Below are 12,419 nucleotides of genomic sequence, written 5' to 3'. Positions count from 1 at the left end.
AAATCTATCATCAGCCAATTTGATTCCAAATATCTTATTGAGAGTCCCATCTTGGTGTCACGTCAGTTCCTTATCAATAAAAACAAGTACGTATTCAATGCACCCTCAATGCGCAAGCAAAATATATTTGTGCAGCTTACTCTATTAAAAACGAAACCGACCATAATGATCCAAGTAAAACAAAAGCTATTTTGTAAAGTTCCGAGTAAATAGGTCAGTGTGAAATCGATCTGCGGGGATATCGGAACCTTGAATGAGCGTCAAATAATTAAGGTGAGTGGTGCGAATCGGCAATCAATGATATGCGTATCCAGTGCCGACTGTTGTTACGCTATCAATACGCGTGCAGTTGATATAGATTCCGCTAGGAGCGCTGGAGCCTGCGCGTTCGCCAGTCGCTCTCCGACCTCCGCCGCGTCAACATCTCGCAGTGTCTAGCCTAGTGGGGATTACCTTATATTGCATGTGTAACTAGTGATAAGTGTGTATGAAGCGTCGATACCTCTCGCCATGTCTGTAGCCGTCGTCCTGACTTTGGTCGCCGCTGGCCTGCACTTAGGTAAACAACTGCAATGTTCACGCTAACAGGTTGTTGTTGGAGATACTGCTTTAGCGCTAGCGATGCTCTCGTATCTCTCCCTTACATTATATCCTGTATATGTACATACAATACATTTTTACCTGCTCATTATTCTTTTGCTAAATAATTTATTTAGCATCAATAAATAGACATAATAATGTAAACAACGAGATACCTTCATTCACAACTTGTATTACAAAATGCCCTTGTGTTATCACTATTTTTATTTTCAATATAGGTTTGATGGTTTTAGTTTTATTCTGAAACAAATTTAGTCATATGTTTCAATATTTCAGTAAAATATAAGTACCATAACAGGACTGTATAGAACAATCACATCATTTTTTATTTTATTAAACCTATTACTGTATATACCAACATTTGACGTAAAGTGTTGTATTATTGTTGGTGGCGGCCATTGACGTACACACATCATTGTATACAGCTTATATCGTGTATATAGCTGTGTATCGTGTGTTATACACTAGCTGTAGTGTATATCTTGTGTTGTGTATTGTATCGCTGAGGCCCGGGGCAGATGGAACGGTCCAGACGGACCACCTCGCTTACTACGTCATACAGTTACGTTTCTAATATTGTACAATTAAATTGTCTACATTGATGAACGTGAATCTTATAAACTTCATTACAAATAGACACCGTTATAGCTCCCAACCTGCGTGTTGAATTTTGTCAAATTGTATAGAATATGATTTATTAAATAGGTCGATTATTGTTAATACGTGTACTAAAACCAAATTTGGTTTTATAATTGTTAGTTCAGTATTATAATATTTAGATTGAGTTGTGTTTAGGAATTTTTTACGAAGCTGAATTTTAAATTGTTCTATTATCGGGGCTTATGTTAAAACATTTGAATAAGGATAAATGTGAAAGAAAATAACTTTCAAATGAAGTTAGAAAGTGATTTTAAATTATATTTTATGATTATATTATATTTGAAATAACATCTCATTGTTTGATACTATAATTAAACATTGAATTGTCCCCAAGAAATATAAATAACGACCCGGTATTCAAAAGTTCACTTATCACTTAAGTTTGATTGTAAAACTGTTTCTCACCTGTAAAAAATATCATTCTTATATTTTATTAATTTATATGTTTAATTGTAAAATAGTGGCCAATAGCTATAAAATCATTAGTATTTATTTACTTTGTGTTTGTTTGTTGTATGGAAAAACCAATAAAGATTTCTTAAAAAAAACTTTTGAAATTAAATCGTTACGCTATTTATTTGATTGATTATTGTATGTATTTAGAACTTCTTGGTTAGTTTTTCCTGTTTACGGATGAACTATAAACTTGGATCAAATGTTACTAGAACCGTGTTGGAAATAAAACCAGATTATTTATAACATTCAGCAATGGTCATCTTATTAATCATAGTGCGGTGAAAAAATTGAACATCCTTTTTTGTTCGTTGTTGTACGAACAGTAAGATATACGATGTCTGAACTGAAAGGTTTATTCATAGACCATAAAAAAATAGCTATACATTTAATGGAATCCATTATTCTTATGGAAAAAATAAACTATTGTAGTTAGCTTGTTTATGGATATATTTTAACCAAATTTGGAAATTTTGTTTATTTAATACTAAGCTATCAAAATGGCAATAAAAACATAGGTACCTCAATATGTTCTATGTAGCAGCAAACCTAAGTACTCACTAAAATTAATACTATTTAAATAGGAAATAAATCTGATAATTTTTAGGGAATATTTTAGTAGAAATCCAGCCAGGTGAATGGAAATTCGCTTAGTCTGCAGGTTTGCTGTGGCGGGGGATTTACATGTGTTGAATTAGCACGTTTTTATTGATTTCTAAATATTTACTTGAGACACCACTTAGTAAACTAAATTTTATCCGGAAATAAACAGTATTAGATTATTTATACGCCCTTATATTTGTCTTTATCATCCAGTAAGTGTATGTTTTGCTGTTTTTACAAGATCTTAAACATTTTATACAATTTTAAGCACGAAATACTACACTCACTTATAAACTGTAGTGCTTAAGAACCTTACATAACTGGACACAAGGAAGTGTGGTTATATTTTTCAAATGGGAAATTTTAGCCGTTAGTGTTGTGTTAATGACTTTGAGTTTCCCGATTATATAATAGAGCTGCACGTTTTAGCAAACAACCTTAGTTTGCTTGAGTTTTACTTTAATTTAATCCTACTATATACCATTTATGTTCAATTTAAATTCAATTGTCCTCAATACTATAGCAATATTACCTCGAGTTACCTATACACATTATACAGTACAATAATCAATAAAATATAATTATAATATGTCAAGGCTTTTATGATATTGTATGGAGAATAATAAACAATAAAAAAATTATTAAAAATTCACAAAAATCGCAAATTATTCATAACATTAATAACATAAACATAACTGTAAACAATCCTACTTTGACAGTTCTCATTGCGTATCACAGTACTGTATTTTGTTGCTGCTTAGTTCAATACATAAATGCAAAAAGATTATAGTGTTGCACCCTATTGGTAAATCTTATAACTTTTTAATGCTTTTGTATATCATAGAACCAACTTTTTTTAGTCGAAACAGCTGACTTAGTTCTTTAATTCCCTTTAAATATGAATACTCATAAGGTTGACATGGGGAATCACAGAGCCACTGGGGCGGAGCCCGAACAGATTTTTGAGATAATAATATGCCTATATGTTAATCGGGAATGTGAGCTATCATCATGCCAAATTTCAGCCCATTCCGTCCAGTGTTTTATGCGTGATTGAACTTCAAACAAACAAACAAACAAACCAACAAACAAACACACAAACTTTCACATTTATAATATTAGTAAGATTTCCAAACCACAATCGAGGCTAACTTAAACAATACTTCTATGACAGATGGCTAGACACTAGACAGTTCGTCAAGGTGTCTTGTTAAGTTTGTTATAAGATCATTAGTTAGAGGATGTGAAAGTATAACTTGTATGACTGATTTGACTTGATGGGTGAAACGGTGACGATCGTGCAGGTAGACGGATAGAAAAAATACAGGAACGAGATACAGGGTGTCCAGTAAGTAATCAGCGTAACTCTGAGCAATGGTTCTATGGACCAAAATAAAAAGAAAATCAAGCCCAAAACGCTTTGTGAACCAGCTACCCGCCACTTGGTACTTTTTACATAAAAATCTTTGCCTTTTAGTTTTTCCAATGGATGAATTCGTTAAAATGAAGTCCATCCGGACGAGCTTAGCATTCTTAGCTTCATGGATAATAAAGGAGTCTGTGGAAAAAAATAATTCCTCATTTTCTCCTTATTTTGACCTATAAAACCATTTACCGGAGTTGTTTACTTACTTGACACTCTGTATAATTGCAACCTTTCATACATTTTACCAGGTCGAACAAATTCGCACACATGTAGCATTGATTTTAAGAACTTACAATTATGAGGGAAGAAGCTTCATTTTTATCGACAGTAAATATACTATCTACAATGGTAAATATAAATAATAGCTCAACGTTTATTTCAGTTAAATTTTTAAAATTCAATTAAATATACATAAAAAAGTCTATGGAAAATCCCTTTTAGCATTGTTTTCCACCAATTACGGACATTTAGTCACGTGATTACCGTAAGTAACAAGGTAGATTGGCACTGGGCAGGGACTGGACACGCTACTTGATGACGTCATGTTGTGTTGTACCATTGGCATTGATCGTTGACCATTATCCATTAGCTATTGTCCATTATCGTTACCGTTGCCGTGTCTCGCTTCTGTCTGTCTGTCTGCTTGCACGACCGTCCTCGGAACACCCAATCAGTGTTACGCATATAAACGTTACAATTTAGCACTTTCACATCCTATTTATGTAACAAACGTTATACGAATCAAGTAACTTCCTTTATCCGTCAAAAAAGTCTCGCCTAAATTTTACTCCGCAGCTCAACTAGTACAAAAATTACTCTCTTCAATCATACATGTGTTTCATAAGCAAGAATTATCTTGTCATGCGTACACTGAAAATTTTATTTACATGATAACGAAGTTCATAAAAAAGAAAGGGTTAGACGTTAATAAATGACTCCAGAAGGTGAAAGCACTAAATCAGTCTCGATAATCAAGTTCATATAGTCGTTATTGACACAAGTCGAACGTAGGCTACATACTGTGCTAATTATAAGAAACGGGCTCCCTCTATATTTACCAAAGATGCCTGTTTTGCTGGCAAAATTAGAATATAGTAATTGTTATGGATGATGATAAATTTTAGAGTAAATGTATTTTTATAAAAAAATGTTCAATCTTCGAAATAACTACTGTAAAATATTTTTAAGTCAATAGAACTAAATGAATCCCTAAATATAATTGTAGTTTTTACTTGTAATTGAGCATCATAAGGAAAAAGTCCGTTAGGTTGTACTGGTACACAACTTTGATTGTCAATTAGATGGAACATTTTACAAGATATAAACTTCTTATATCTCATTTTAGACCACTTTTAGTAACATTTTTCTACAAACAGTAAGGTTACTTATGCTACATTCACCCTATAACATTGATATTTGAACAAGGAATAACGGCAGATGGCGAAAACAAGATTTTCTCAAACTATCCACGATTTAGTTTTATGAACAGCTATTTTTTCTGAAATTTTTGGATAGTAAAACGTTGCATTCCGAACTGGCTGCGCACCAGGCACAATCACAACAGTAGTATTGCTCCAAGGCTGTCAATGCATGCATCTTCATCCATCAATATGGGCTAGGGGGGATATGACCTTTCCCCACGGTAAAAATATTATTGTGCAATGAAAACATAAGAGTCAAATAATGAACAATATGTCAGGGACCACCAATGGCATAAAATGACACATTTTTCATAAGAGAGGAGACCATCATCTTTACTTGAAGTTATTCCTCACCCCCGACCCCCTTTATGGAAAAGTCAGATGTACACCCATGAGTGAATGTACACAAGGTATTTCGAGGGATTCGGGAAGGTTTATTTCGTCTTAAAGTAACCTCATCAGCACTTCTGTCCGAAGCAAAATATCTTAAAGACACCTGACATTTACATTAGAAACCCTCAAACGAGACAATCGTTAACGGTACCCAAACAAGAGAAAGCAAATGCGTGGTTTAAAGAGCGAGTCGACCAATGGAGATGATTGAGATGAGCGAGCTCTTCTCAGCGCCTAACGAAGTGTAGTCATACCAGCTGGAGAAAGGTGTTCCTAGTTCTAGCAGGAGACAGGCGCGACGTTTACACATGTAACTGTAACGCTAACCTAGTCATTCAAGTGAGACGAGTTTACCCGGAGGCAGACCACTGTTGAAGACTCAACCCAACCTGTGACCCGTGACGGTCCAGGAGAGGATCTGGAGCAGCTTTCACGCTAGGGAATGTGAAGTAGAGCCGCGGGTTGGACCAGGACGTGATGAATTCAGTAATATTATAGTGAATTGAGTCATCCAGATGATACGGTGAACGAATTAACTGTATGAATAATTCAGTTGAAGTTCGGTTACGATGTGCACTTTCTACACGTTTCTCCAGACTTTAGAGTGTTTTACATTGTATGTGGAAATGCAATGATATCGAGCAAGATGTAGGTTTACAGAAGCGCATTTTGAGCATAACACGTCATTGCATATTCGAAGCGTGTACACCAATCTGTGAATTCTGGTAGTAAATAATTTAGGTTAACATTGACTTTTGTGTAATAGACAAAACATGGACATGGATAATATGTAGCTATTTTGTATCCAACTAGCTGTAACCCGCGGACTTTGCCCAGTTTAACTTCTTAATTTTCAAGATGATCTCGTTCGCATGGCTCAATCACGTCCTGGTTGAAGTTCGTTCGCTACGCTCACTCCCCTTTGGGTTGGAGCTCGTTCGCTACGCTCGCTCACCTTTAGGTTGGAGCTCGTTCGCTGCGCTCACTTGCCTTCAGTTAGCTCGTTCGCTACGCTCACTTGCCTTCAGGTTAGCTCGTTCACTACGCTAACTCGCCTCCAGGTTGAAGTTCGTTCGCTATGCTCACTCACCTTTTGGTTGCAAATTAGCTGTTGTCATAAATGTAAAAGAAATAATAGTGCTGCACCCTGCTGGTAATCCTTGTAACTTTAATGCTATTGAACATCATAGAACAGAACCAACTTGTTTAATTGAAACAGCTGTTAAGATTCATTAATTCCTTTTCTCATAAGGTTAACATGGGAAACTCCAGAGCCACTGGGGCGGAGCCGATTGGACGGATCACGAAATTGATGGTGTATAAACCTATTCCATGAAATTCTACACGTATGTACCAAGTTTCGTGGCAATCGGTTCAGCGGTGTCTGAGTTTATCACTGCCAAATATACAAACATCCTCTTTTATACTTATAGATTAAGGTAGTTTGAAGAGCTAATCATAGAGTGCGGTACGGTCTAAAATAATCTTATAGTTTCTTTTAGTTGTTGTTACTTTGATAGTTGACGTGAAATAAAGTCTATGGATAACAATAAGTCGTACCCTTTGTTAAAATTGGTAAATAAATAGGCAAGTTAGCTATAAATCAGTAATTGACATAGCGTGCACGGTTGCTCAGTTCAATTACGTTCATTTTTATCGTAAATCTGGCCACAACCATTGACATTTTGTATGGTACAAAGCCAACGCTATAACTTTATCATGGAAATAAAGTTGGAATATTTTGTTAATCTTTCACGTAACGAGTCCAAAGAAATTTACTTTGCATAATAGTGGAGTTAAAAAGGTGTTAACAGTTTGCGTAGTTACTGTATTACAAAGATAGTTGAATGGATGGAAAAATGTTACCTATTGAAACTCAAAACTGTAACACATTTATTCGTTGTTAGCACTTTTAGACTAATTATTTATTTAAAGATCCCACTTCATACTTAGAGTCGACAATGAATGGCTAATCAAAGCAGCATATTTGCTACCTCTAATCAAAATGGAGTCTCTAATCATAACAGCACTGAACACTTGTATACAAGCACCGCGTAGTGCATCGTAATCACAGGTGATTTCCTCTGTCAGGTTACCCAACCTGAGAGAAAGACTCGGTCGTGTCGTGAAGACGGCCGTGTGAATCTCGGTGAAAGCTCTGGGATTGGGTAACGCCCTGTATGTAGCACACACACTCTCACCTCCACTCCACACACACACACTGCACACTCTTTAGACTAGACTATAGAGGTATGGATAATTAGTTCATTAAAAAACAATAAATTGTTGCTGAATAATAATAAACTGATAATAAATGTTTGCTCAATATCACGCATATTAATACACATGACTTTGGGATATGATTCCTCAATCCTCATACAAAAATAAAGAAAATGAGTTCATATAAAGGTACTTGAAAAATCCATATTTACCCAGATATCCACTTTTCCCCCCTTGTAAATCTTTTATCGTTGATTTTTTTACCGATCTTTATGAAACTTTGTATGTGTTTGAAGAGTTAAAATACCCAGGTTTAAAAAATAGTTGTCCAATTTGAAATTTTAAAATGACAGCCATTTTAATTTGTATATGCTATATTACCAAACAATTGTCTAATATTTCAAATTTCCTATCAAATGATACCAAGTTCAATCAATATCGAATGTATAATAGTTTTTAATAGTTGAAATATCATGTTTTTGATTTGTAAAATAAGGCAAAATGAAGTGAACCTTGACTAGGTTAGCCCTGTTTTGTCTTATTTTGCAACTAAAAACATATCCATAGGCCTGAAGAGTTGTTTTGGACACCTTGTAGAACTAACTCGTAGATACAAATTGTACCCATAAACTTGAGTATCTTGATAAAATAAGCGAGTCTAAAAGTAATAACAGGAAATGCTGACAAGGTATATGAATGACACATTTGATCAAGTAAAACAAATAACACAGCAGACTGTATATGGTCATTGTATGTGCTATTGGTGTTGGCCTACATCGACAGAACGTATATTTTCACTGTAATAAAGACTGGACAACACAAAGTGCTGATTGTTCGGCTGGAAATGACCGGTCTAACAAGAACAGCGAACAATCACAGCACTTGTTATCTTTGTATGGACTCATTCCAGTGCTAAATAGTGTATAGACGTTTATTGAAACCTAGTTCAATGCGTCCAAATTCTAGATATTGCGAGTAACTCTTTTCAATGATGAAGTAGTGCAATAAAAAATGTAACAATAATAAAACAAACATTCGTCAATAAATTTAGTATAAATCGATCCGTATCTGTGAAGATTATAAATACATTTTCCTTAACTTATCCCAACATTAAATAATTAAAGACAATCTTACTCTATTTTATGTGTTTCAGTTTTAAATGAAATGTTAAAAATGTGTGGTATGACAGCTATTTCTGCTCTAGTGGCTATGCATATAATACATTCCTCACCATTTGCGGTTCAATACAACCGATGTTTATTTTTTGTGTAGGGTCATCTTTAGGGTCTTTAAACTGGTACAGTACGTTAACAGAAACCATCGGAAAGAAACGTCAACACTTTAGGAGCTAGAAGGACGAAGTCCTGTGGGTGTGTTGGGTCGCCATGGTCAAATTTAGCCCTTAATGTGACACCAAATCGGTTATATTATTAGAATTCTTAGAGTCAGAAATTCAATCCAAAAAATTAGTGTTTTACTCCAAAAGAATAAGTCGTGGTTTGGTAGCCTAAAGGTCTACATACCATAAACTATAGCGCTGTAGTAGCCTGAAACCATAGCAGTATCAGTGCTTTTTTACTCTGCGGTTTAATTTATATTCTAATGCAATTTATGAGACTAACGAACTGTTGGACGTTTCTTTATTGGACGTATTGAGGTCTCGACTTGACACGTACATTCACAAGAGCCCGCCTTTCTTTTCTGTGACCTGCGGCGGCGCACGTGACGACCTCAGCTGGCCAATCTTATGTTGCATCTGACAGCGGAAATAAACGCACACTTTCGACGAATGTATAGTTTAGGCACTCATCTGAGGAGGATGTTTGAATATCAGCTGTAGATGTGTGGTGCAACAATGTTGAGTATAGCGGGTGGCGAGTAACAGCTGATTGCGATATGCTTATCATGGGAAATGGGCTGCGAACGCCAAAGTGGCGAGAGCCGCTAGAAAGATGAAATTACAAGAGGTTAACGGCACAGTGGGAACTGTGGTGGTGTTGCGGTAGTGTATTGTCACCTGGTACACAATACAGCGACGCCATCAGTGACCATCATCAGTCATCAGACAGCTGGAGATGGCTCAGACCTTGACCGACTACTAGACAACCACCAGGCGTGACTCACGACTGGGGACATTACACCTGTCACAGAAGAGTGGGAGCAAAATGGTAATGATGAATGGACAAGAAGATGAATTTAGGACGTTGAAATCTATTTGGATGACAAGGGAGAAAGATAAGGTTGTCGTAGGATGGCCTTTAACGACGAAGTTTGCAAATGAAAATAATCACTAAAGACAACAACTTTACAAACCGTGTCTTTTAGTTATTTCAAACATTTGTATCGACTAAGTTATCACTGATGAGGAATTTCACCAAGTACAACGACCCAGAGTGATATATGAGGATGGACCAGATATCATGTGAGTGGGCGAGACCGGTTTTCACTGTAGAAAGTCAGCTGACAGGTAGGAACACTTTCTCCCAGAGCCGATCAGCTGATCAATATCATTGTTGACTCCCCGCCTCCGCAATGCTCTGACATTGAGCCGGATTGTTACTCGTAATCGGTGAAGGTAAAGGTAATCTATCTATCAGAAATGGATGTGTACAAATAAGCTTGTGAACGGAAAACGCTTTTGTGGTGGTACGGAAAATGTTGGTTCAAACAAATTGTTGGTCGTGATTTAGTAAGAAGTAATAGTTAGCTGTTGCAAATTGATTAATGTTTGGAGAAGTGTAATACTGTATGCATTTTTGATTTGGCTGAAAATCTCCTGTTAAACCTATGGACCAACTCATGTATTATTCATCACATAAATTAATTAACGATGCTATCCAACAAACCCGGGATCTCAGGGACAGAAACTGAAGTCCCGCGCTCTACCACTCGCTCCCCAAAAAGGTCGACATTAAACAGTAACAATTCCAGGGTAAGGGCCCTTAATACAAACGTTTAGAAAAACATAAATAAAAACACCATGTTGTTCTGCTATTCTTCACTCTTCATTCTCATATTCGTAATAACAATTAAGTAAGTTAAATTGTAAACATTTCCTACCACTATATATTCATAACAATTGTCCATGTCTTTCGCCCTAAAACTTTAGCGAGGGAATCTAGTGAACAACTTATAAAGGATAAATCCCAAATATAACTCTCAAAACAAAATTATCCCATGATATTTTCAAGGTCTACACGTTTTTACGCGTGATCTAGGTTTTGGTTGACAAAAAGTACTTGAAATGCAGTAACAAACGACTGACTGGCCAAAGTCAGTTTTACTAGAACAGTCCAAGGTAAGGGAAGGTGACAGTCTCCTCTGAGCCCCATAGAATGTCGACTGTCGAGGTCGTCCTTATACCATCAACTTGTCGTGAACACTGGCTTAACCTTCACTATTCATAGTGTATAGTGCATTCTTTATGTATCCGTCATCCTTTTAACGCTTTTCTATATTCTTTGACCTTCATTTAAGTATCATCCTTCATAATTAATATTTCCCAACGGCTTAGAACTCTTTTAGTGTCTCTTGAAGAAAAGGTCTTTGTCCAATGGTCTTATGGCATGAAACCACTGAGTTTTCTTTATATGCTTGTAGTGATTTTCCTTTACATACGATTTGCATTTTTCCCATGTAAATACTTTAAAGTACGGTTAAAGTGTTGTTGTTTAATTTGAACAAAAACCACATAACTATACAGATAATTTTACCTTACCCAGTATAATGTTATTCCTAACCATACTTTTGAATGACATTATTGCATCAGCAAGTTTGATGTGTCAAATAGTGTGGTTTTTTCAGTTTAACAGTTTTTGAAATAACTTATGTAAGATACTGTATTGTTATAATTCCTGTATGATGGACGTTTTAGGGCATTTAATTTTAGGTTTACTTAATGTTTACGATGATAATTTGTCGCGAATAAGGTTCAATAACATAAAAATTAAGGCCCTTAAAGGTGTTTACCGCCACTTTATACCGCATGTAAACACAAAATAATGTAAAATCTTCCCACAGTCCTGATTCAATTCACTTCCAATGTTTCCTGAAGAACAACACTTTTTGACTAATGACTTGAATGTGTAAATATTTCAAGTATGGGTATTTTCCTAAAATAGTTGTTTACAATGCTTTTTCCGTTGCCTCAATGAGTGTTTAAGAGTGCCCGTCATTTATGAGCTTTACCCTAACCTACAAAACTACTTTAAACCTTGCAACAGTGAATAGTTCAAACTTTAGAGTTTTCTTAATACTACCAAGTTTAGACTTGGTGTACTAATTTATCAATATTGCTCACAAGTTGTAAAATATTTTTGACAAACTTTTGGAAATTCAAGTCCACACAGGTGAAGTTCAGTCTTGTTAAAGGGACTGAAACTCAGCCATAAGGTGAACGAGTGCACTTGCCACTCTCTACCAGGTGGGATACCTCGTCTCCCAAACAAAGTAAAACTAGCTTGGTTGGTTAGATTTTATTTCGTAAAGTCAACGCGCTTCTGCAAATACTGTAACATTCAATTTTTGTATCCGATAAAAAAATTTACTTGTCATTTAGTGTAGAGATTTTAAATCTACAAGGCACCTATATTCCGTTTGCAAAATTTAGGTGGTTTAGGGGAAGAAATCTATCCCCTCCATGG

General features: G+C 35.7%; 1 protein-coding gene across 2 annotated transcripts in view; it reads left to right on the top strand.

Moving 5' to 3' along the window:
* The first annotated feature begins 406 nt into the window (after window positions 1-406).
* The window catches only part of LOC128989108 (protein Skeletor, isoforms B/C), a 94,115-nt gene continuing 82,102 nt past the window's right edge, over window positions 407-12,419 (top strand). For both annotated transcript variants that reach the window (XM_054410982.1, XM_054410975.1), the window contains exon 1: window positions 407-559. In XM_054410982.1, the coding sequence (XP_054266957.1) occupies window positions 511-559 (49 nt within the window). In that variant the 5' untranslated portion in view covers window positions 407-510. The remainder of the gene's footprint in view (window positions 560-12,419) is intronic.

The sequence above is a fragment of the Macrosteles quadrilineatus genome, unplaced genomic scaffold, assembly GCF_028750875.1.
Source record: "Macrosteles quadrilineatus isolate MER2022 unplaced genomic scaffold, UCM_ALF_1.0 Scaffold_1__1_contigs__length_201487025, whole genome shotgun sequence".
In the NCBI taxonomy this organism is placed as follows: Eukaryota; Metazoa; Arthropoda; class Insecta; order Hemiptera; family Cicadellidae; genus Macrosteles; species Macrosteles quadrilineatus.
This window is presented reverse-complemented; position numbering and strand designations above follow the sequence as displayed.